This window comes from Aythya ferina (genome assembly GCF_964211825.1).
Source record: "Aythya ferina genome assembly, chromosome: 26".
Classification (NCBI taxonomy): domain Eukaryota; kingdom Metazoa; phylum Chordata; class Aves; order Anseriformes; family Anatidae; genus Aythya; species Aythya ferina.
In genome coordinates, this window is record NC_140324.1 from 4,638,234 (window position 1) to 4,663,150 (window position 24,917).

At 52.2% G+C, this 24,917-nt stretch overlaps 2 protein-coding genes across 4 annotated transcripts; one reads left to right on the forward strand and one right to left on the reverse strand.

Moving 5' to 3' along the window:
* Positions 1 to 1,383: 1,383 nt before the first annotated feature.
* On the reverse strand, positions 1,384 to 7,147 carry LSM4 (LSM4 homolog, U6 small nuclear RNA and mRNA degradation associated). The gene is made up of 5 exons (XM_084498895.1): positions 7,035 to 7,147; positions 6,767 to 6,808; positions 6,560 to 6,658; positions 4,212 to 4,395; positions 1,384 to 1,985 (listed from the first exon to the last, which is right to left on the reverse strand). Exons 1-5 carry the CDS (start codon positions 7,035 to 7,037, stop codon positions 1,897 to 1,899), a joined length of 417 nt encoding a protein of 138 aa, XP_084355021.1. The 5' UTR covers positions 7,038 to 7,147; the 3' UTR covers positions 1,384 to 1,896.
* Positions 7,148 to 7,267: 120 nt separating this feature from the next.
* On the forward strand, positions 7,268 to 23,458 carry PGPEP1 (pyroglutamyl-peptidase I). 3 transcript variants are annotated; one of them, XM_084498890.1, is made up of 5 exons: positions 7,268 to 7,290; positions 10,596 to 10,648; positions 16,178 to 16,294; positions 16,831 to 17,063; positions 17,406 to 23,458. In XM_084498890.1, the coding sequence occupies exons 4-5, from the start codon at positions 16,858 to 16,860 to the stop codon at positions 17,596 to 17,598; spliced, it is 399 nt and encodes a 132-aa protein (XP_084355016.1). In that variant the 5' UTR covers positions 7,268 to 7,290; positions 10,596 to 10,648; positions 16,178 to 16,294; positions 16,831 to 16,857; the 3' UTR covers positions 17,599 to 23,458. The 3 variants fall into 3 exon arrangements, with proteins under 3 accessions (XP_084355016.1, XP_084355014.1, XP_084355015.1); XM_084498888.1 differs by lacking the exon at positions 7,268 to 7,290 and adding an exon at positions 7,504 to 7,573; XM_084498889.1 differs by lacking the exons at positions 7,268 to 7,290; positions 10,596 to 10,648 and adding an exon at positions 10,656 to 10,790.
* The last annotated feature ends 1,459 nt before the right edge of the window (positions 23,459 to 24,917 follow it).

The window sequence follows — 24,917 nt, forward strand, 5'->3', positions numbered from 1 at the left end:
TTGGGGCAGAAAAGGGGTTTTGAGGGGTTTGCCCGAAGGTTTGCTCCTCTCACAAGGAGCCCCCTCCAACCCAGCCCCAAATATTCCCCCAGAGATAGAACAAGGCAGCGGGGGGGGAGCGAGGAAGGAAGGCTGCGAGGCCTGTGGGTGCAATTAGCGAGCAGAATTAACGAGCTCGGGGTTTCTCCGGGAGATAAGGAGCACTCGGAGGGCTCTACCCAGAGATCCCATTGTCCTTTAGGGTTTTTATCTGGCCCCAGCAGCCCTAAAACCCAGACGGCCCCGTGCTCGTTTCCTTTTTTTTTTTTTCACCGGGGCAGCTGCGGCGCTGCGGGGTTTCTGCGGGGGGAGGCTGAGGCTGGGAAGGGAAAATCTGACACAGGGCCCGGCCCTCGGTCAAACACCACAGCGGGGTTTGCTCCGGGAGGGTTTTTTTTGGGGGGAGGACACGCGTGGCCCCCTCCCGCCACCCGGGGTTTGCCGCTTGGCAGGAGCTGGGGACGCGGATCCAGCCCTGACGCTGCCACTACCCAAAAAAAGCAGCGAGGAGGGCACGCAGCTGGTAAAAAGCAAGGTTTTAGCCCCAAATCCTCGGGTGTTTATTGACACGAGGGCCGGGGCAGCGAGGGGGGAGGAAGGCGTTTGCCACAGGTCGCTTTATTCCTACTCACCCCCTGCGCCCGGGTTTTAGGAACGTTTTTTAAAAAAATAAGTCTCTGTAAAAGCACGTTCTCGACTCGTTTCTCTCTTCCCAGCAGCGGCGATGGCAGCGAGCAGGCTTCAACGGGGAAATCGGTTGTAGGAAACCAAAAAAAAAAATAATCACAAAACCAAGGAACCGTTCAGAGTTCCAATATCTTCTGCTTTTACCCTAAAATGACACGATTTCATTCACCAGGGAGGTTCAGGCAAGGCTTAAAACCTCTTTCTTCCCCCCCCCCCGTGCTCCCCCACAGGCTTTCAGTTCAGATCAGGCAGAACATTTTGGGGCGCAACCTGTGGGTTGGAAGAAAAAAAATCAGACTTCAGGACGTCGTGTCGCAGGCACAGGGGGAAAGAAACGGCCAGCTCGGTTGCTTTTCAAGAAAACAACACCAAAAAAAAAATTTCGGAGTAAGGGGCACACCAGCCTTCCCTGAAAAAACACAGAAAAGCCTTTCCTTTAAAGGAAATTTCTAATCTGGAGTCAAATTAGGAAGATGCTAATTGGGAAACCCTCGCTCATCACAGAGCTCTGGGGGAAACAACCCTTCAAGGCGTTCACCCCAGGTTCTCCTTTTGGAGAGAGCCAGAAGTGACCGGCCAGGAACAGGGGGTAAGGAGGTGGCTTCAAGGTCTGTTCCGTTCAAAATAACCCCAACCAAACCTTTAGGACTACTCAGGTAGAGACACAATATCCTCAAGTTCAGTGTTTTCAAACCAAAACGCCTGCGGCTGTTACAAACGCAACAAATTTCCAAAGCTTCAAGTATAAAAAAAGAAAGAAAAAAAAGAAAAAAAAACAAAAAAACCCTAACGCAAACAATCCGGAAAGCGTTGGCCTCGGTTCTTACACCACTTACACCCGATTTGCTTGGAAATTACACCTGGTGACCCTGACAAATTAAACAGTGCTTCCACTCTCCGGAGAGGGCACGAAGTTAAGTCCTTCACCGTGAATTTTTTGTTTTTTTCTTTCTTTTTGGCCGGTTCCAATCGCAGATTTGCTGGCTAGGAAGGGAAGAACCCCGCTGTCCCCCGGTTAAATCACGAGGGGCTGCCGAACTACATGATTGGGGCAGGTTTCGCCCAGCGGAGGGGCAGAACCAGAACATTTTTGAAGGCGTGGCCATCCTGAGGTGTGATCGAACCCAAGAGCATCGCGGCACCGTCCCTGGGCAGGGCGCGGGCAGCCCCTCACTGCTTCGCCGCCTGCCTGCCCGGCTTTTTTTCCTGCTGGCCTCTTCCACTGCCTGGTATCCCTCGGCCACGGCCACCAAAGACACCTGCGGGACAAAAAGGAAGAGCAGAGGCACCAGAATATCAGTGTAAGCCAGTAACACCTCCCAGAGCTTTACAGCTCTCCAAATTCTCCCAAATACACGCGCATTTTCTTGTCTTTGCAGCAGCAGAGGTGGGACCTGTGGACTTTTCCCTTGCCAGTCCCAGACCCTGTACTCATCCGGCCCAAAAACTTCCCCTCAGCAGCGAGCTCAGCGATTCTCCTCTGGTGTTTTACCACGCCCTCTGGCTAGCTGTGCTAGCATCATGAATTCACCTCTTTTATCACCTTTTTTATATTTTTTAAGTCCCCTTTTTCTCACCCTCAAGCTCCCCTCTTTGGAAAAACCCAACCAAAGGAGGAGAGAGGAGGTTTTAAATTTAACTTTTTTTTTTTTTGCAGCTCCCCAAGAGCTGCAAAACCAAACCCGCAGCAACAAAGGGGGGGAGAGTCCCAGCTCGAAGGCTGCTCGGCCACACACCAGAAGAGATTCATCCTGCTCTGTCCCCTCCTTGCTCTGCAGCAGGCGATCCCCCAGCCCGCAGAGGGAACTGGACGTGCAGCAGAGCCACTTTGGCCTGGGAGCGACGAAGGGGCCGTGGAGCTGCCCTGCCAGCACCCTCTGTGCAAAAACTGGAGCCCAAAGGAGGCTCGGCGCAGGCAGGACTCGCTGCAGAGCTCTGCTTGCTCAGCCGAGACATGCCTGAACCAGAGGGGGGAAAAATGCTTCGAACCCCGCAGTCCTTTGGAAGCAGCCGGAGCCCTGCGAGCATCCCGAGCAAAGAGCACAGCTCCTGAACTTGGCGAGGCAAGGAGTAAAAAAAAGAAGGATTACCAGTGGCAGAGACAATAATCCTTTCAACCGCGCGCACAATTATAGCTTTACTTCTGCCTGCTGGCCTCCCAACAAAATTGTCCTGCCTTTTTTTTTTTTTTTTTTTTCTTTCCTTCATGTCTCGGTAATGAGAGCCAACCCTTTTAGCTAATTAGCAAATGCCAAAGCTTCCCTTTAAAATATTCCATCAGCGAATTTCAGCTGCACATCAAAACAGGGGGGGAACTCCACCTCCAAACACCGCTCGGGCCGGCTCTCCACAAGGTGGATATTTCCACAGCACGGGCGGGAGAGAAAAGACTTCAGCTAAAATGTTTATCCAAGCTAACCCCGGCCAAAAAGCTGCTGCGCCAAGCGCTCTGGACACCGAGCGGGGAAGGAGGAAAAATAAAAAGGCCCCTTCAGATTTGTAAAGGTCACCGCTGAGCGCTCAGAGCTTTTTGGGAGGTGGCAGAGATGGCAGGGTTTTTCCTCCAGAAGTCCCTGCGAGGCGGAGACGTTCCTTGGGGTGGCGTGATGGCCCCAGGTACCTCCCAGCCGTCCCGCCGGGATTCCTCGCATAGCCCGCACGCAGACAGCTCGTTAAGGGCGCCTGCCTCAGTCCCCAGGGCTCTTTTTACAGCCCGGATTCCCTCCTTTGGTCAGGGGAGGAAGCCCACGCGGGGTTTGAGCTCCTGCTGCGGGCTGATCCCGCAGCGAGGAACCCCGGGGCCGAGCAAGGAGAGCGCAGGGCGAGCGGCAGGGCCGTGAGCAGGACGGTGCTGGGAGAGGGTGAGACATCCCCCAGCCGTGTGAAGTGGGGCAGGGGAGGAGGAGCTGGTGCCCTGACCTATTTCTGCCTCCTTGGCAGCCTCCCCTCGTAGCAGAGGCACCGATTGTTCACCTGGAGCAGGAGGAGCACAAACCCGCAGCTCTCTATGTAAAAAAACACAATAACAAGCAAAAAAACACAAAGCACCAGGTCGGAAGACCCAAAGTCCCATTACACGGGGAGAAAAGGTGGTTTTTAGCACGGAGATGGGCACAGAAGTGTCTGTTTTCCAGCAGGACAGCCTCTTGTTTCCCTCCCAGCTTCGCTACGCCAGGAGACACCCGGAGTTTGGTGGGGCCGCGTTCTGCAGCAAGCCAGGAGGGGCACAAACAGTCAAATTCGGAGCCTCTCTTAATTAAGCTCCTGCCCAACCCAGTAACGAGGAAGGCACAGCCCTGGCACGTCTCCCTGCGCCGGGATCTCGCACGGGAGCCGCCCCAGCCTCCCGCAGCCCAACAGCTCCGGGGTGCGAGCCGAGGAGCCGCGGCCCTGGGAGGCGAAACGGGGAAGCAGGGACCCAAACCTGCCCCAAATCTGCCCCAAATCTCCCCCTTTTGTGAGCCAAAAAGGAGCAGGATCGTTACCTCGCCCGGCGCCGCCCACCCCGCGGCCCTTCTGCTGCTTCTGCTGCTGCATCCCGCCGCGGCCTCGGCCCTTGGACACCACCTCCTCCTTCACCATGTCGATGATCTCGTCGGGGATGCGGAGGTATTTGATGGTGCTGCCCCGGATGTAGCACTCCGGCATCCTCCAGAATTTGTCACCATCCTGTCGGGGAGCAAGGCTTTAGGTCGGGAACGAGGCCAGGTGCTTTTTTCTGGGACGTTTTTTTGGTGTTTGAACGTTTCCGTCCCTTCCGAGGAGCGCGACGGCTCCGCTGGTATTTCCCGAGCCCTAATTAGCCACTAAATTGGTTTCCCCTCTCCGACCCTACGGAGCTGGAGGGGCACGGAGGGCACCCAGCCCTGAACCAAAGGGGGTTTCGATTCCACCCCGGCCCGTAACACCCACAGAAAACGAAGGAAGAAGAGGGAAGGGAATTGAAAGCGGGGCCGGGGAGGGGAACGTGCGAAGTTCCACACAAACACTGCGAGGAACCACCTCGGGGCAGGTCCAGCAGAGGAAGATTTCTTCTGCAGAAGCCCCAGCTGGGAGTCACCTCGCTATTTCACGTCGCCGGGGCGGGGAGCTGAGCGGCCAGGCAGCATCCAGAGCCAGCTGGGCGTGGGGCGGGTGCCCACCAGATGCACAGGAACCGCGGCCGTGGAAAATAAGGAGCTTACGACAGCCAAAATTTTAAAAAAAGTCCAAAAAAAAGAAAAAAAAAGGGCTCCGGGAGCCAAGTGACTGAGCAGCCGTGTTTTGCTCGAGGCGGTTTCAGGACGTGGCCCACCAGGACCTGCCCCCACTGCGTGTCAGGCGCAGCTGTGGGGTCTTTTGGGGGCTGAACCCCAAAGTTGCTGCCCACGAGGTAACCAGGAGGGGGTTTGGGGCCTCGTGCGGCAGGCTCTGCCCCGCAGGAGAGCTCCAACCCGGCTCTCCTCGAGCAGCAGGGGCAGACAAGGCGTCCCAGAGGAGCGTGCTACCCAGGAACGCCTCGTTTCACCTCTCGGGATCGTCCCCCCACGGCTCCGGAGTTATTTGGGGCAGCCCTGCGTGCACGGGCAAGCCCTGGGAGCGCGCGAAGACGAGGAGGAGAGGAACAAAACGGCCTCCTCCAGCCAGGCACCCGGCAAACCCCACCCTGCCGCGGATCCTCCGGGCTGAGCCTTGGCTCCCGCTGCGGGAAGGGATCGAGCCAGGGCCCCGGCTTCCTCGTTCCGGCCTCCTCCACGGGTAAACAACAGCCCGTGGGGATGGGGAGGCCGCCAGGCCCCGCTCCGTGCCATCTAGCGGCCGGTCCCCACCGCTGCTGCCCTGGAAGTGCCTCCCAGCAGGCTCCCAGCAGGGATTTGGAGGCGTTTTGGGGGTGGGAGGGAGCTGTAGGGCCCTCGGGAGGGTGAAAGGATGAGGGATTGGTCTTCTGTAAGGGAGGACAAAGCTGCTCTTCGAGGAGGCAGCAGGAGGGGACAGAATTATGGGGTCTCTGAGCATTAATAAGGCTCTGTCACCCCCTCCTGCAGAGCCTGGAGAGAAACGCGTTCCTATTTGCCCTGCCCTATGTTCAGGGGGATCCACAACGTCCTAAAAGCTGCTGCTTTGAGCTGCAGATCCCCCTCAAACCTTTTTTCGGCCATATTTACGCACAAACGCATCTCTGAGCCCCAGCAGGACCGGGCAACAGCTTCGTGCTGCGGGCACAGCGGGCAGCGAAAGCTTTGCAGAGAGATTTTCTGCAGAATCCGGCTTTCTCTGCCCATTCTTACCCAAAACCCCTGCAGTTCCGAGGCAGGGGGAGCGCAGCCAGGCTTCCCAACAGCGCGCAGCCGGGGCAGGGACAAGCCCAGACACTTCGGGGCTGAGGTCAAAGCCCAGCCGAGATCCCAATCTGCCGGAGCACCTCTGGCCACGGGCAAAAGTACCAGACGGCGCCCACGGCGGGCCAACGCCACGCCGCTGCCGCCGTTTGATGTGGGGAGCGGGTTAAGAAGAGCCAGAGCTAGGAGCAGAGGGCGCAGACGGAGCCCTGGCGCTTTGAGGATCCGCCTGGGCTCAGCGAGAGGCTCCTCACCGGGGGGGGCTGCACGTTACAGGACGCCCCCCCCCGCCACCTCCATCCCGGTTTTTCGGCGTCTCCTCACTTACCTCACGCACGTTATTTCGTTCTGCTCACTGAGAACCGCACTCAGGCCAAAGCCACGCTGCCAGGGGAGCCGAAAACGCACCGAGCCCCAACCGGGACGGCCCAAAAACGGGACCGGGGCTCGGTCACCCCCCCCCCCCCGTGCTGCCCCTTTACCCCCCCCCGTGCTCACCGGGGCCGGGCCCTTACCCGGGAGGTGCAGATGACCTCTCGCAGGTTGATGTTCATCCAGTTGTCGCAGCTCACCAGGTGCCCGTTGTAGGTCTCGCCGTTCTTCAGCTCCACCAGCTGGAAACACGAACGGTGGTCACGGAACGGGGGGGGGGGAGGGAACCGGGCCGGGCATCAGCGGGCCCGGGGTGGTAACGGGGGAGCGGGGCCGGGCCCGGTACTCACCATGGGGTGGTTCTGAGCCGTCTTCAGCAGCGACAGGGGCAGCTGTGAGGGGGAGAAACGGGAGGAGAGGCCTCAGGCAGCGCCGGGACACCGGAACCGGGACCCAGAGACCGGAACCGGGGCCCAGAGACCGGAACCGGGGCCCAGAGACCGGAACCGGGGCTGTGGTACCGGGAGGGCGATGCCGGTACCGGGACCGCGGTTCTGAGGCCCCGACCAGGCCCCGATCCCCCCCAGCCCCCTCAGGGCCCCCCCTCCCCGCCCTCACCATCGTGCCGGAGCCGCCACCGCGCCGGCCGCCGCCGCTCAAACCGCCCCCGGCCCCGCTCGGAGCCAATCAGCGCGCGGCACGGCCCCGGCGGGACCAATCAGCGCGCGGCGCGGCCCCGGCGGGACCAATCAGCGCGCGGCCGTCAAGCAGCGCGGTGACTCCCCTCCGCGCTTTCACGACAGTGTCGCGAAGACGGCAAGAAGCGGCGGCGGCGGCGCCCCCGAGCGGCGGGGCCGGGCCCGGGCCCGTTCCGGTTGTAACGGGAGGGGGCGAACCGGGGGGGCTCCGGGGGCACCGCGCTGAGGCGGCCCCGGCGTGGGAAGAGGCGTGGAGGGGGCGCTGTGTGCCCACAGGGGGGCGCTCTAGCCGGGTGGGCGGAGCCAACTCGCCGCCTCTATGGTCTCGGGGGGGGGCGCTCTAGGCAGGGGGGCGGGGCCAACTCTATGGCCGGGCGGGGCCGCGCGCTCAGAGCGGGGCGGGCGCGCGCCGGGGGCGAGGCGCGATGGAGAGGCCGCGGAGGGCGGTGGTGGTCACCGGTACGGGGTGGGGGGGGGGGGGTGGAAAAGGGGCCGGGGGGGGGACATGGGGGGGGTGTGGGGGGACCTGGGGGGACCTGGGGGGACCTGGGGGGTGTGGGGCAGGGCTGGGAGGGGGGTGGGGGAGGCGGGGGTGGGGGTTTGGGGGGTTTTTGGGGGGGAAATGGGGGAAAATGGGGGGAGAAGGGGGTGTGGGGGGCTTGTGGGGGTTGTGGGGGGGTTGGGGTTCATGGGGGGTGATGGGGGTATGGGGTTTGGGGGGTGTGGGGGGGAGTTAAGGGGGTTAGGGGGTGGTATGGGGGGAGTAGGGGGTGATTTGGGGGGGGTACGGAGTGGTTTGAGGGGGTGTGGGGTGATTTGGGGGGGTACAGGGGGATGCTGGGGGGTGTAAAGTGGGTTTGGGGGGGATATGGAGTGATATGGGTGGGGGTGCAGAGTGATATGGGGGGTTATAGGGTGGTTCTGGGGGGGTACAAAGTGATCTGGGGGGGGGTTCAGGGTGAGCCGGGGGGCTACGGAGTGATCTGGGGGGGTATGGAGTAATATGGGGGGGTTGCAGAATGGTCTGGGGGGTGGACGGAGTGATCTGGAGGCGGTTCAGGATGATTTGGGGGGTTATGGAGTGATCCGGGGGGAGTACAGGGTGATGCTGGGGGGTACGAAGTGGTCTGGGGGGAGTACGGGGTGATTCTGGAGGGGTATGAAGTGATCTGGGGGGGTACAGAGGGATGCAGGGGGTGATGTTGGGGGGCACAGAGTGGTTTGGGAGGGGTAGGGAGTGATCCAGAAGGGGTACGGGGCAGTGCTGGGGGGGTACAAGTTGGTGTTGAGGGGGGCACGGAGTGATCTGGGGGGGCAGGGGGTGATGCTGAGAGCAGTATGGAGTGAGCTGGGGGGTACAGAGTGAGCTGGGGGGGCGACGCTCAGGGGTTATAGGGTCATGCTGGGGGGGTTATAGGGTCATGCTAAGGGGGTACAGGGCGATACTCGGCAGCTCCCCCACGTGTGGGGTGAGCCCTGGGAGGGCCGGGGGTGCTCTGGGGATGGGGGAGCTGTGGTGGGTGGGGGTGCCAGGAGCTGGGGACCCCCCCAAATCCCCAGTCCCCCCCCCTTAAGGCTTTGCTGAGCAGGAAAAGAGCAAAACTGGGGGGCTCGCCGACCCCAAAGGGGTACAAAGGCAGCTTGGTGTGTGGGGCAGGCTGCCCTGTGCCAAACGGGGACCTCGGGGGGGGGCTGATGCTCCCCATGCAGCTGAACCTGAGGCCGTTTGAGTGTTGGGGGGGGATAACTGGAGGCCAAAATCCCTGCCGAGAGCAGGTGGCGGCTCCTGGTGCTCGGCGGTGACTAAACAGAAAAGAGGCGTCGCCGAGATCCCCTCCTGCTGCCGGCAGTGCCTCTTCTCGCCCTTTTTTCCCCCGTTTTTTTGGGGGGGGGGAAGTCCGCTTCCGAAGCGCGGCCCTTATCTCGTGAGGGCTGCCCGTGGCCGTTCGTCACCGCCGGCACGCTGAGTTCCCCTTCGGGTACGGTCAGAGGATCGCTGCTATTTCCGTGCCGGTTCCTTTTTCGAGCCCTTTAGGGAGATAATCCCATAAAGCTCTCGCCGCTAACGAGCCCGGGAGGGCCCTAATGTGGTCGCGGGAGTGCTCCCGGAGTTTGGTGCTGCCGAAAAGTTGCTCATCTTCTGCGCAAAGCAAACCCGGGGAGGGATCTGCACGGGGGATGAGTCAGGAGCCAAAGTCCTCCGGGGGGTCTGTGCCAGCAGAACGAGGGGGCTGCGTTCCTACAGGCAGGCACCTGTAGGATTTCAGCCTCACGGCACGCTTTGTGGCTGCGACGGCTAAAAAGGGATGCTCATTTTTATGTTTCTCGGAAGAAGGTGAGGATTTCTTTAGGGGTGAAACGTAAGGAGGCCGTGATGGTTTCCAGAAAGCCGCGTAAGTCATCGCTGACTTGTGGGAGCATCTGAGAAGTCGTCTCGTTATTCAGCTTGCTGGCAGCTGTAGGTTATCCTGATAACAGCGGGGGTTTGCTCGTGGGAAACACGCCGCTGTTTGATCTCGTGGACTCCTTCAGGAGGTTTATTTGGGGGAGAAATAAACCCAAATACACTGTGGCTCGGTTCTAATGTTCCCATCCAAGTGGAGCACCCACGCCGTGCACGTCCCTCACATCATCCTGAGCGATGTGACCCCGACCTTCCCCTGCCGTTGGTAGCAAACAGCCCGCTTCCATTAACGTGTCACGTAATATTTGTGGTCCCTCTCCGGTCCCCTCACGAGTTAGCCAAAATCTCTGCCCCTAATTGCATGAGGCTCCCGGGGTAGCTCCAACGTCCTCAATTAAGGCACGGTGCCATCGCGCCCAGATAAACGCCTAACCTTTGTGTGCTTGCTCAGGGAAAGATGTGATGGATTACTCGTTAACCCTGGGTTACTCATTAGGAAATGCAGACGGGGTGAGTAAGGGTTTTTACAGCTCTATCGTAACCTTTGCTGCCCCGTGGACGTGGGTTGTCAGCACCGTTGGGGTTAGTTCCTCTAGAGACCGATCCACGGAGATTTTGGTGAAGGCTCAAAGCAAGGAAGAAATACTCCAGGCAGGCTCATCGATGGTTGTGGAAGCATCTGGTGCGGGCTGTTACGAGCAGGATTAGAAAATCCAATAAAGAGTCTCATTCCGTGACATCAGTCAACGCATCTGCTAGTAGCAAGTTTTTCCCTAACCTGGTAAAGAAGGAAAAAAAATCCACTTCCCCGGTGTCTGCTGGGGAAAAAAGGAGATTTTTGGGGGGTTTGAGGCAAGCTCTCGTTCTCCTTTGTTGTCAGATGTGTAGTTAAACGTTGCTGTGAAGGTCTCTGGTAGGTAGTTAGGAAGTGAATGAGGAATATAAGGTGAATAAGGAATATATAGTGAATAATTGGGTATTTTAAGTGGGTTTCCTCTCAAAATACATAAAACATAAAAGCGCAGACCACTTTGCAACTGAGCCAAACGTGTAAGAATGCCTTTTATTCTGTTTCAGGGTTTGGGCCGTTTGGAGAGCACGCTGTTAACGCCAGTTGGGTTGCAGTCCAGGTAACGCTCTAACTTCCTTCGGGGAAAGTTCAGTCAGCCCCGTGCCGATCACCGACCCGCACAGATTTCAGCCCGCAGCTCTTTTGTACCTTGCCTTCCCCGTTTCTCAGCTGAGACCAGCTCGCTCCAGATGGCCAGCTGGGTAATGTTTTATTCGCTTCTCAGAAAACAGCTCCTTAGCTAGCAGAACTTAATGAGATGGAGTTAATATAGCTAAGGCAAGTAAGGGATTCCTGGGCCAACTCCCCAGATTTGAGAGATGGTGAGTGGGGCAGGGAGCGGGGAATCTTGCTGTGCTGCTTTGTGTGCTGCAGAGAATTCAAAATAAAGAAAGCAAGCTAAATGAATTCTTGTTTTCCTCCCAGCTGTAGCTTGAAATCTGGGTGAATTGGTTAACCTTTAAGCTATTTCATCTGTAACGAGACTTGCACGTGGTAACCTTGCGGAGTTGTCAAACACGGGTTTGAATTTTGGGACTGACTCCAAAGGGAGCCTCCACCGCTGCCTGCTCTCTCCCTTCGGCTCCTTTCGGGGCAGCCTGCTGGGCTGTGGTGGGTGAAGCAGGAGGTGTGCGGGTGCTCGGGAGCACACTGAGGGTGCTCTGGGAGCACACAAAACAGCAGCAGGCGTTGCAGGGCTGGCTCCTGCTCGCTGGAGATGCAGTGTGAGAAGTGCTCGTGAAGCATCGCCGCTTGAGCAGGTCGTAGCGTGCTTTAACACAGCCACCTTATGCCACTTGTAGAGCTGCGTGAGCATATGTGACATATGTTAATCTAAAGAACACGCTGATGTACTCCCAAACAAGGCAGGAAGAAGAAATCCAACTCTTGCTAGGTGCCCTGCTGAACTAAGGAATTAAGGGTGCTTTGTAGTATGCTGTTAAAGCATTAGCCTCGGACAGCGCTGTCACATTATCCCAATTCCTCCTTATTTGTCACTTCTGGATGTGGTTTATGACAAAGCTACTGGGAATTCAAGGGTACCTTTTAGTACAGTTGCCCAGGGAATTAAATCTATTTTTTTCCCCAACACATCTCTCTTCCCTTCACAGCTCTGAGATTAATATCTTCTTTAGAATGCTTTTAAATTAAATCACAAACTCTAATCAATTACAGGCAACTAATGTCCAGATGTCTAATGTGTTGCCTGGTATGAGAAGCCGAAACCTTTGGCTCCAGGAGCCCTTTGGAGCTGAATTTATTTGAGTTAGGGTTTGCTCAGGCTGAGTTTGGGGAAAAACGCAAGCTGTGTTATGGAAAAAAGATTGCACGTTGGTGGAATTTAGTAGCAAGGCTAATTGGCTTGGTTTGTTCTTATTTGTGTAATGCCAGCTATTGTAAACAAGCTACTTTTATGCTGGAGAAGATCCACAAAGGGGTATTGTGCTTCTGGGACAGGAAGAGTAGTGGGTGTTGTGATGTTGCTTACAAAAACAGACCTAATGTATAATTTGTGTAAGGAGAAGCAGGCTGTCATCCCTTCAGCCCAGCAGCTTGAGGCATTGCTGATAGAGGAAGTCACCGTGTGTGTTTTAAATTCATTTTACGGGCTCGGGGCTGCTTTGAGAACGTAAAACTACAACTGGCCGCGCGCGTTAGGGCCAATCTTCCCCCGACTTGAACAGCTTGTGTTGGCTTCTGGCTCCAAACACCGACTTTCAGGCAGTGGGGAGGATTTGCCTTTCCTTACCCCCGTCTCAGCCCGGAGAGGCCCAGACAAAAAGGAACAGCATGTCTTTGAGCACATGCAAGTTGGGCATTGTGCAAGTTTCAGACGGGGGACTTCATGGAGCTGAGTGGACACAAAGGCGTGTCTGAGTTTCTGAGTCCCAGACGGTGTGATCTGCATCTTAATAGAAGAAAAATCAATTAAACAATCTTGGTAAATCCTTCCTAGCTTTAGGGCTAAGCTAGTTCTGGTTTATTACATCTTTTATTATCCTGCATCCCGAGGATAAAATCCTCTGCTTTTCTTCCTGGTCTTCCTTCGGGTTTTATTTGTGCGGTGTGACTTTTCCCTCAGACTGTGGTGTATTTCTAGTATCGATGCTTGTTCGTGAAAATAAATGATTTTTACACGTGATTAACACATAGGATATCTTAAATAGTCATGGAAGCAAATGCTAAGATTAAAAGTTTGGGTGTTTTTATGCTTGGGAGAGAGAGAGGGGAACAGTAACTTCTCGCTGCTTTCTCATCTGAGGCTGGCAGTAAAAACACTTTGTGGGTTACAAAACACAGGTTTGCCATTCCATGTTTCCATCTATTTAACATTTCCTCTGAGGCTTTTTTTCAGTTGCTTGTGGGGGGGAGACCTTTCTATAAGAAGAAGCAGAGGAAAAATGGGATTTTGGCTCAGGGCATCCCCCGGCCTGCAGGCCCGGGTGCGCCTCATGGAGGAGGCCCTGGTGTGCCCCATGGCGCCCGCCAGGCCTCGACTTCTCCCCGTTAGAAGCGTGTCTGGCAGGGCTGGGGGCCGAGGAGGGAGGTCAGGGTGCGTTTTGGCCTTACGGAGCACAATCGCTGTCAGGGTGTCTAGACAGACCTGATAAGGATATTAAAGGCTGACAAAGGAGCCCATTGTGGAGGGGTCAGGGAATCGGTCAAACGCGTTCGTTTTTCTCTGTTTGTCAGGTACACAAGGCTGCGGATAATAAGTTGTCTGGGGGCCAGAGTACATCTTTATTATGGAATGGAAGTGCGTTTGGTTAAAGGCAAGCTGTGGGTTTGTAAAGCTGCGTTTGACGTGCCTGCCTTTGGGGAAGGGGCTGCTCGGCATCACAGCCTGAGGTCTCTTGCGGGCGAGCAGCCGGCAGAGCTCGCAGCTCCCAGCTTCGTCTTTAGAAGCTGCTTCACGCTCTTCAGAGAAGTGATGATGAATTCCTACCAATTAACGCTCTGGAGCTTTTCCTAAAGAGACTGGCTCGTATTTGAATACTCTAATTTGTAAACTACTTACTTCATTAACGCGCCGCATAAAACAGCTAACGTTTTGAAGGCGGGTTTGTGTAAAGAAGATGTGATGAAACATCACTTAGCATCCATCTCTGGTAATGAATGTCTGTGTGTGCCAGACGCTAATCAATACAGCAAGCCTTTAATATCAGCCTTGCCCTCGGAGCAAGTGATTTATCACGGTTGTTGCTCATATCTGCTGGTCCGTGAAAGTCTTACCCTTTCTTTTTCTGCGTGTTTGAGTTATCTTAAATCTTGTTACGCTGACCGTGGTGTCTGTACAAGTGTGAAAAGTGTTGCTTTTTTTTCCCCCCTCAGAACCCCAGTAAAGAAATAGATGCTGATAACTACAGAGAAAAAAAAAAACTTACTAAGATAATGCTCATGTTTAGATAGAACAACGGAGGAGGTAAAATAATAATGTAGGAGTCAAAAAACCCCAGCCTCTGTTTTCAACTCCTCTCCTTTAAAATTCTTCTCACTTAAAGACAGTTGAGGCCCAACTAAATATAAGATTTGGAATTCAGTAGTAAGCTTCATTGAAAACAGCTTATCTGCACTTCTTAGCCTGAAGTTGGCGAGTATAAATCTCCACGCACAGGAAAATAAAGAAAGAACTGCATGAAAGCGCAGCTCTTGGCTCTGATCACTAGATCAGAACCCGAAATGGAGATAATTTAATCATTCAAGAATATTTTAAAATGCCCTTTGATACTTTGATGTCTCCTTACGTTGCTGTTTTCACTTCAGATCCATGAAAACAACTACAGTGGTACGTGGATGTGAGAGTGCCAGGTTCTTTTCATGCCGTGCCTGCAGCTCCTTTGATGCTAATGCAAGTAATCATTCTGAGCTTTTGTCATGAGTAAGATTCAGTTTTTCTAACTGACACGTTGCAGAGGAGAATAGCACAGGAAGACGAGCTTTTGCTGCGTATCAGCTTGTGAAAAGCTGGAGTTGGTACTTGTAACTGCAACGTGGGCCTGGCTGCAGAGAGATGCAGGAGCACCGATCCCCCGACTTCAGAGGGAAGGATGCTCTTGTGGTTTCTGTGCAGAGGAGACAGCTGTGGGAGGACTCAGAGATGGCTTTATCGGTCTTGAAAAGCATCTGGAGAATTTTTCAGAGTGCCAAAAATGTTGTCTTCTTCAGAGAGAAACATGATCCGCATTAGATGCTGGTGGATCTCATTAAACGTGGTGGCTGAAGTCACTTCAGGCACTGGAAGCAAGCCTGGTGGTTCAGAGCCGAGCCGACGGCTCTGTTTGAGAACGTTTCTATTCAGAGGTTTCAGACCGTGTGGTTATGTCGTTTCCTTGAGTTCTTGAAAGTTTGGGTTTCTAACTGAAGCTTTGCTGGTGAGACTGGAACGAGCTGAAACAGAGACCAGAGAAGAGCAAGGCAGCAGTGTCCAGGACCTCGCGCTGTATTTAGAGGGAGCTTGGAGTGCAGGTTGGGAATACTGGGGAAAAGAAAGAGCTTTCTTCTTCCTTCTTCCCTCTGCCTTCCTGTTTTAAAGGGAGTCTGTGCAAAGTATTTAAGTGACGCTCTGTGTTTTAAAAGGTTTAATGGGAATTGGCAAAGTTTGCTGCCTGGATATTAGGGCTATTTTCAGGGCGTGTTTTTAGTTAATGTTATAGAGGGAGAAATAATTTCCTGCATTAGTTGAATCACCAAAATGGTAGCAGTTCAAATGGCAAAATTAAGCACGATATATTAGGTATAGGTAGAGCTAGCAAAGGAAACCTGGTTTATATTTTGGGAACAGCCTGCATTGTATTCCAGATTCTGCCAAAATAAAGTAAAACAAATATGTTGAAGAGGGCATGCCAATGTTGCTGCAGTCTCCCATACGAGGACTGTTAGCTAATATTTGTAGAGACGCTCAGACACAGAATAAATAAGGGTGGGAGTGAGCTGTTATCTGTTTTTGTGGAAACAAACGTGAATTTGCTCTTCAGGCCAGCAGCCCTGCGAGATAACAAATCAGGCTCTGAATATATTCCTCTCAATTCTGCTTCTTCTATATGATATCCAGTTCTTTCACGAAGTGAATATGACTATATACTTCTAAAAATATTGAAGCCATTCTTTTTTTGTAGCGTGGGAGTTGCTGATAACTATTGTCAGTTAAATGTTGATTTCTGAGTTATACACACATCAGAGCAAAACAAACGGTCCTGTCGGTGCCGACTGTTAGCACAGGTGGGGAGATGCCTTTGTTGTTCCCAGTTCTGTGTTCTTTTTCTTTCCTTTTTGCTGCTCCTTCTATCTTAACCGTCAAAAGACCCTCTCTTTGAGGCAGTGTAGGAGGGTATGAGACAGAAAACCAGACTGGAATAGTAGTGCTGCTCTTTTTTCCCCTCACCATAGCTTTGGGAAGGGAGCAGTTCCCACCTCGTGGATGCTCGGGATGCCTTGCTGTTTGCAGGGTTCGTACAGCCCATGGTGTAAGCTCCTGTTTGGCCCTCACTCTGCCATTAAACCCTGCAGAAGTGTATCCTCTGCCGAACTTGTGTCTGACCATCTTGTTTTGTTCTTTTTTTTTTCTTTTTTAATTTCCATATGTTCCTAGGAACTGGAGAAGCTTGGGCTGCGAGATGACGTAGATCTGCACGTCTACGAAGTCCCAGTTGAATACCAGACAGTGCAAAGACTAATTCCTGCGTTATGGAAAAAGCACAGTCCACAAGTGAGTGAGTAAATGGAGGAGGAGAAAAGGCAGAGTAAATGGCTGACATCTGGCATCCTCACAGCAGCGAGCGTAACATGAAGTCACGTTTTAGCGTGTGTTTGGTTTTGTAGTCCTTTGCTAGATTTTTTTCCTCTTTTTTTTTTCTTTTTTTTTTTTCGTGAGAACGTGTGAATTTGTAGAATTTTATGGCGCAGAATAAAGTGTTCCAATTAATGGGAGCAGGCAGTGTGAAGAGGCCGCTGTAAAGGGCTGTCTAGACAGCTCCCAGTCGGTCTGTGCCCCCTCGGCTGTTCCGGCCGTGGATGTGCCAATGCTCATTTTGCCCCAAGTTAATTAGAAATTAGACCAGGAAGGTTCAAAACAAGAATCGTTCAGTGCTGGGCCCACAAGTTTGTTGATAAATTGTCTAGGTAGTGTGATACCCACACAAGGATTCAGGTGACGGCTCCACCGGCATTTAACTGGGAATAGTGGGCTGTGATTCTCCATCCTTTGTGCTTTGCTTTGTCTAACTCGTTTCTGTCCTCCTGTAGCTGGTGGTTCACGTGGGTGTCTCGGGTATGGCCACCACCGTCACCCTGGAGAAGTGTGGCCATAACGTGGGCTACAAAGGCTTGGACAACTGCCGCTTCTGCCCGGGCTCTCAGTGCTGCGTAGAAGGTGGCCCGGAGTGCATCGATTCCATCATTGACATGGACACGGTTTGCAAGAGAGTCTCAGCACTGGGGCTGGACGTCACGGTCACTATATCGAAGGATGCTGGCAGGTACGGGATGGCAGTGATGGATGGGGAAAAGAGATTCGTAGCGCCGTGCTTGTTCCCTCCGTGCTCAGTCACGAGGCCCCCACACTTTGTACGCTTCTAACAGGGCTGGCAGCACTGTCTGTTCTTCTGCAGTCACACAGTTGTGATGGGAAACACCGAGATTTTTACTTTTTGTTGTCCCGGCTGAGATTAAAGCAATTATAGACTCGCTACACCTGGCTCGCATCGCGCTTTTTATTGCAGGATGTTGCTGCAATGCTGAACGATAAGGACACAGGTTGTCCTGTCCTGCAGTTTGCGTGCCGTATTTGTTGCTAAATAAGCTCTGTTCTTATATTTCAGGTACCTCTGTGACTTCACTTACTACACTTCCTTGTACCAGAGCCGTGGGAGGTCAGCTTTTGTTCATGTGCCTCCTCTGGGAAAACCATACACTGCAGAACAGCTGGGTCGGGCCCTACAGGCTATCATAGAAGAAATGCTTGATGTTTTGGAGCATTCGGAAGACAAAATCAATTGTCAGCATGAACACTGAAAGGGGGCAGAAGCTCTCCTAGTATTGCACTTCCAAAACTTCCCCTGCTACAGACGTACCGGGGAAAACGGTCTGAAACGTACAGAACGAGAATTGGAGACCTCAAAAAATGAAAATCCCACTTCTAGAAATTGACGGTTTTTTTTTTGTCAAATGTGCACATTTCAGCCTAGGCGACGAAGGATTCGAGATCTCTTCTTTAAAACACCTGCGACTACTCATTCCTGAAGTGTGTGTGCGCGCTGTGCTTTATCCAGAGCTTGTCTGTTGGTCAAGTGACAGCTCCCAACCAGTCTCATGCTGTGCAGAGGGAAAGTTTCCCACCTGTACTCGGCGTTCAGGTGCAGGGAATTGATAACTCCATCCTCTAATGACTAGTTCTTAAGTCGAAAGCTTTGCTTTCATTTTGCTTTGTTTTTTTCCCTCTTTGGCCCGAATTACAGGTTCTGATGTGAGAGTATAACTGAGGATGGCAGGAGTGGAGTGGGTTTGCCTGTTATAAAACAGTTTGTTGGAGCTGAGGAGTCTTCAAAATTGCTTTTGAAATTGAAAGCGCATTCTAGTTGCTGATCTCTCACCCCGCTTCTCCAAGTATTAGTCGGGTCCTCGTTAATGTGCTGGTTAACTGCTAGCTGCAGATAGCAGGGGGGTGGTTTGGGCTCCTTTTGTTGCAGGAGATCACTGTTTTAGATACCGTACGAACCTACCTTGCGCCAAATACTTCCAAATGTCTTTTTTATTAGGCTCTCGATGCCACCTTCCTCACTCAAATCAACCATATACCTCCTGTACAAAACACATTGTTTCATATGTGTATAAAGCAAATCATTAGCGGTTAAATAGCTTTGCTAAAGGCCACTTTCTCCACAGGAGATCTTTATCGTAGACTCTTGGTGCTAGCTGTTATTTTTAAGGTGAAGGCTGACTAATTTATAACTTCCTTAGCTATGAACTTTCGTTCTCGTTAAAGGTTAGGCAAAGAGTAATGTTTAACTTAAATTCTGCGTTGCCACCTTGATTTATTATAGGCATAAATATGCTAACGTGTGGATTCAGAGACATTCTGCCAAATGAGATCTTCTAAAATCCTAAACCTCCTCCCCCTGTCTGGGAGCCAGAGGCAATGATTTGAGAACCAGGAATGCTGCTTAGGGTGAGTGTTCCCGGCTGTTTGTTAGTGCCCCCTCCCAATGGGAGGGTACGAAGCACTGCTTCTGGTGGGGGCTTTCCCAGGAATTCCCTTGGGAAAGCGTACCTGCAGGTTCTGAGCAGGACTTTAAAAGTTTCTGACACTTGTCGTGTGGGTTTGGTTCCAAATTACAAGACTCCAGTGAAGGACAGGTGACGTTAGGTGGGAACAGACCCCAAACTGGTCATCGATGGCCAGTAGGTCTTATCAAGGAGCCATTTAAATGAAGAGGTCTGTGATTTGATTCTAATGCTATTACAAATATATATAAATATATATATATATAAAGCAGCTTTTTGAAATGTTGTAGAATATCCTTATTTTAATTTTTCTAATTATGAATGATTCTGCTATAGTATCTCTCAGTGAGAGCTGCCACTAACGTGCTGTTTTCCAGTAGAAGTCTAGTGATGACAGAGGAAATGCCACTTCTCCTCGTAAGCCTTGCGCAAGGGCGAAGACTTCTGCAGTTGCAGTGACTTTGCCAAGGGGATCTGGGTATGAAGATGTTTGGTTTACCGAGGAAATTCCCTCTGTACTTAGTGTACAGGCTTTCCTGATCAAAAGAGTTTGCCTTCAAAGTAAATGTTCTCTTTTGCATTCGAATACGAAGTAGCACTTGTCAGATCGTCGGCAGGCAGGCAGGCTTTCTGATTAGTAATTTATTATATTTAATATTTTGTTTAAATATTCGTGACTTGACACGGTTTTGCAAATAGTTGAGCTACTTATCCCCTTGTAGAGTTCTTCCTTTATCTGCTAAGAAGTTCTTTGTCTTCGGTGTATCCTAGCTGCTAAACTTTTAAGAGATTCATGTACCTGGCTACGTTCAGCGATCGATTTAAGTCATTTTCAGTGTTGCTATTTAATTTACGTGTGATGTAGTCGCGGATGAAAGGGGAGTGGGAGACCTGCGGGGTTGAAGTGGACACAGGACCTGCAGCATTTGTGTGTCGAGGTAGGAGGGATGATGCAGATCCCTGCCTGGCCTCGAGCTCTGTCCACAAGCAGAGTCCAGGCGTCCCCTGTGTTTCAGCAGGTTCCTGCTGCTCGTTCAGGCTTCCTTTGGGGCCGCCTGGGACATCCCTGACGGGAGCACGGCGCAGTTCACCCGGGGATGCTCGTGGTGGGTTTGAGGAAGCTCCAAAACGCACCAGCAGGGAAGGCAGCGGCTGCTTTTGGGGATGTGGCTCTGCAAATTAGCTTAATCAGCCCTCGGAGTATTTCCTGCTCAGCGTCTGCCCTCTTCCCAGAAGTGTCTCGGGTCCTCTCAGGGGGAAAGCCTTGAGCTGGCTTCTGCGACTTGTGTTTGTCCGAGGCCTGCGGTAGCTGACCTGCTACGTGCCACTGTGGACATCTCCTTTTCAGAAATCCTTCGAGCATTCCTTGCAGCCTTTCCTCGTAACCCGTTTTCGTGAAGCTCCCCCGTGGCCGGGTTCTTAGAAAGCATAATTTATTTTATAATCTTCTGGCTTTTTGAGAAGTAGTCCTCAGAGATCGTGTGTGTAAGGGGTGTCTTGGTGGTAGAGAGATTTTGTATAGTGAAACTTTTTAATGCCATTAAGCTAATTTTATTTAATCTGACCTAAATTAAGTATTTTTTTTTGAAAGCTTTTTGTTAAATCCATTAATTCTTGCCACTTTTCGTATAGGTGCGTATTTTCTTTGGAAGTATCACATAAAAATGGATGCAGAGCTTCAAAGAGCTGATGCTTTGTGTACTGCTTACTGTCTGCTTTCTCTTCCAGATCATCAATAAATAGAATTTGCTAATTTGCACTGACTGGGAGACCTGTTGCCGACTACAAAAAGCTTTTGTGCTAGTGAGTAAGCGTAGGAAGTTCAGGTTTAGTGTTAATTACAGTGCCTGCAATTTATAACATGTGAAAGCTGATGAAGTTTTTAGGGTCCTGTGACTGCAGAATTGTCTCTGGTGATGCACGTCACTGAGGAACGGGGGTGAGAATATTTTGTGTGTTAAGAGAGAATTGGGGAGGTTCCAATGTATCGGGTCTGATGTCATTTTATCTGCTTGCCAACAGCGTGGAGTAGGAATTGGCTCGTGTGTTGGTGAGGTTTGGTGATGACAATTTAATTGTTTCAGTTCTTAAATGCTGTGGAGGACTTTGAGGAGCTCCAGATACCCGGATACTCCTTTGTCGCTTGGTGACTGTGATGTCAGGAGATTCTTCCTTTGAATTAAACGCGGTAATCTCTTTTATGAGACACAGCAAAACCAGAAAAAAAAATAATCCTGTGAACTTGAAAGCTTCTTTGCCTTGTGGGGATGTGACTGAAGGCAAACACAGAAGCTGTTCGTATTTTTGGGGCACCTCTGTGCCAAAATCCATAGGAATCCCACGAAGGAGTTCGCGCTTATTTGGAGTATTCCACAATCTGATTGTCTCCTCTTAAACGTGGTGGAAGTGGGAAGGGATGAAAAGGTCATGAGGATGGTTAGAGGTGTTGAGAGTGGTTGGGACATGATGCAGCCGATCGGAGTCCCTCGCGGAGGGACCTGACTGAGGCCGTTCAGAGGTTTAGGGCTTGATGAATGCTAGCTTGCTCTGCTTTCACCCCAAAGACGAGGCGTCCAGAGTAAATGTAGCAGGAATGCTGACTCCTGGCAGAAATGGGGAAGGCGTTTGGTCTGCAGGCAGCCCCGCATCGTGCTGCGGCACTGGGAGCACTGGGACGGCCGCGCTGAACCGGCTCCGTCTTGTGGGGTTGCGCCGAAATGCGTGGTAAGTCAGGTAGGGAACTGACCTCGTGTTTACTCACCTAGGCTTAGATGTAGCATCCGAACTCTGTGCGTCTCTCCTGCTGTTGTGCAGGCAATATTTAACCTCCCAGTGCCTCGGTCGGCTGGCAAAAGGGGATTTGTTGCGGGCCGCTCGCGGCGTGCCGGGAACGAGGGCCCGAGAGCTTCCAGGCCTGCAGACGCCCAGCTGGACAGCACAGACTCCCCGTGTCGCTGTTCCTGTTAACGAGAAGTCTGAAAAAGTTATAATTACTGAAATTTCTCCCGGTACTCACATAATCTTTAAGTGTGATATTTTGTTGACCTCGTGTGCGGCCTTTCCTAGGCAGCGGAGGGAAGGAGTGGCAGGAGGCGCTGCTCAGAAGCAAAAGGAGGAAAACCTGTGGGTGAGTTCAGCTGCTGATCCCCCGCTAACACGAGAGCCTGAAGCAGTTGTTACGATCTGACCGTGTTATTCCATGGTTTAATTAGTCGTGACTTGTGCATCTTCTTTAAATTACAGCGTGCTTCTAAATCTAACCACGCGGTCTGTGCTCAGACACCGAGCCGCTCTAAAAATGAGCGGTGGTGTTGGACTGGAAACCAGGACGTTTTAGGTGTAGGCAGTACACTGGTGTGGCGGTGTTTTGGTTTTTAATTCTGACTTTCAGATTTCATCCTGCAGTGCAGACATTAGAATTATTGCCAATTTTTTTGTACTCCTAGAGCGTACTTCCACCAAGTAACCTCATTCCTGTTGTCTACTTGCTTCGATATACTATCCAATAATAATATTTTGATGAGAAATTTCAGAGTTGCAAAGGCTTTTTACAAATATTTTTTGTTGGCTTGGATAAAATACCCCTAGTTGCTACTGTAAGTACCCGTCTTAAAATAACGTAGGTGGATTTGTCCTTTTTTGCACCAGAAACCCCAATGTTTTGTGGTATAAAGTGCACTTTTTCTTAAAACTTGTCTTCATGTCTGATTAGTGTCTTACGTGACTGAAGTGAGATTCTGCTGACCAAAGCAGAAACAAAGCTGAGGACGTCGTTAATTCTTCTTTGTATTAATTAAAACCCGAGATCTGCTTCTGGTCCGTCTGCTTTAAGACAAAGTAGAGAACAAAATGCCTCCCCGTAGATAGGAATTAAATATAGGAAATGAAACTATACACTGCCCTTAAATGAAACTCCGTGCTACTGAAGTACACGTTCAGGTTTTTATATTGCACCAGCTTCTTAAATTGCAAATGTTTACTTTGATTAAACAGGGAGTGCCTTGTCCTGTGCTGGGCTCACTTTTGGGAAGCAGAGTGGTGGCGATGGGGACGGATGAGCCTTTTGCACATGGGGTGGGTGGAACGACTGGGCTTTCATCACGGGGAGAAGCTGCTGAGCTCGCTCAGCACCCCCTTTACCCAAGTATGCTCTTCAGAACCTGCACTGAATCGAGCTCCAGGTTTTCAGAAACGCGCTCAGACGTGAGAAATTATAAAAATCAGAGTATTTGCTACTTAGTTGGTTAGCTTGGCCAAATCCTTTGAGGTCGTTCTGTCCATTCTTCGAGGTGACACATTTCTTCTGGGCTCGGATGTGCATGTTCCAGCATCACTCCACCTTTCGGGTCCTCCTTTCGGGTCCTCCTCTCGTTACTCGTGGTGAACCACGCGGTGTCTGTCCGGGTATCTCAGGTGTTGCCAATCTCATGCTCATCAGGGCTCTTGGAGCTACAATTAGGAATCCGTCGGGGCTTCTGTTTTTCTCAGTGTGTTCTTGCAGTGCCTTGTAAACCCAAACAATCTCGTGTGTCACAAAAGGGCTGTGTAATAAAGAACCCGTAACAGACTTTCGGCTTGCTATGACTAGACTGGACTTTGTAACTGAAAATTTAAACTGATGTTTCAAAGTAAATAAAGAGTTTAACTCTGACTGGTGGTCTTCTTGAACAGTCTGTGGTCGGTGTGTGCTGTTGGAGGTGAGTCCCTGGGCTGCTTGGATCTCCTGCCCTGCCCTTTATCTTGCTGGTTTGTTAAAAATTGGTTCAGAATTGGTCTGTCGCTCCGTTACGTTCTGCGATCTGATCCAGAGAGAAAATTTACCTCGAGGTACAAAGGAAGAACATAGATAAAGCCAGAATACACGGAGTGTTGCACCGAGATACCACTTATGAAAATATTGTTCAAATTTGCTGATAGTTAGATACAGAGGCCCGGGGATTGTCCTCCCCTGACTTGATGAAGACTCTTGAAAGTAACGCAGCAGCACGGTTTGTTCCTGAAGAGCCAGAAATTTGGGGAAGCAAAAGTCACTTAAGGCATTCCTTTGCAAGCTTGAAACTTACCCGTTTCACTAAGAATTCCTGGAGGCAGTGCTGAAGAGATCTGACAAACAACCCCCTTCGTGCTTCTCTCCGACCAGTCCTGCTCAGATTTTTGTTTTGTTTTGTGTAAGGCAAGAGCTTGGAGAGCTGAGTTTGGAGCCTCTGCCCATCACCTGCTGGAATCAGGGCAAGACTACCTGCTTTTCCACACCCCGTGGCGTTAAACAAAAAAACTCCTATTTCCTCGTTAGATGAGGAATCTGTAGGGCCCAGTCCCCCCAGCAAATGTTTCTGGCTTCCTGCGAGCTGCTCACAAGGGGCATAAGTGCTGAGGTAATGGTAAAGCACGGGTAACGTGCTGGTGACCCCTGAATCTCTTTGGTCTTTTCCAGATCTGCTAATGAAAAATGAAAATCTCCTGGCTTTGTGCGCCCTTTGCTGTCCCCACGTGGGTCTCGGTGGCGATGGCAGCTGGGGAGGTTCCTGCTCCATCTCTCCGGTGGTAGGGACTTTCTGCACCCTTGGGTGATGCAGGCGTGGTGAACCAAGCAGCAGAAGGCACAAAATCCAGCACAGGCTCTCGAGCAGCGTGGCATTGCGTGTCCCAGTCCCTGGGATCGTGCCCTTTCCCCCGAGCTCTCTCCAAGAACACCTCCTCGCCTCGCTGGGTCCCTCCGGTGCCATCGGTAGTGGGGCTGCTGCCATCAGGGTGACACAAGGTGCCTTCAGCAGAGAGCCCCGTGGCCACTGGTCCTGACTGGGAGCAAACTGGGGACGTGGGGAGAGCTGGTGTGATGCCCGTGCCACCAGATGGTGCTGCCAGACAGCCGATGCTGGCCGGACAGACAGACAGACAGCGGGCAGGATTTGTCCCGGTGCTCGTTGCCAACGGCTGGGGCTGGAGCAGCCACCCCAGGGATGAGGTTTCCTTCGGCAGCCCCAGCTCGGGAGCTTCTGGTGGCTGTGATGGGAGGAGAACTGAGCATCACCCGGCCCAGGAACGGCACCTGGCACCTGAAACAGCCAGGGGAGATTGCACCAGGCTCCTGACTCAGCCCTTGTGCCCGC

Bases quoted from the DNA above. Each gene is read 5' to 3' on its own strand.
- LSM4 (XM_084498895.1), bottom strand. The intron at 6,659-6,766 runs GTGAGTACCGGG...TCGTGTTTCCAG, and splicing joins CGGCTCAGAACCACCCCATG to CTGGTGGAGCTGAAGAACGG. The intron at 4,396-6,559 runs GTAAGGGCCCGG...GCTCCCCGACAG, and splicing joins AGGTCATCTGCACCTCCCGG to GATGGTGACAAATTCTGGAG.
- PGPEP1 (XM_084498888.1), top strand. From the start codon at position 7,540: ATGGAGAGGCCGCGGAGGGCGGTGGTGGTCACCG. The intron at 10,649-16,177 runs GTAACGCTCTAA...ATATGTTCCTAG, and splicing joins CCAGTTGGGTTGCAGTCCAG to GAACTGGAGAAGCTTGGGCT. The intron at 16,295-16,830 runs GTGAGTGAGTAA...GTCCTCCTGTAG, and splicing joins GGAAAAAGCACAGTCCACAA to CTGGTGGTTCACGTGGGTGT.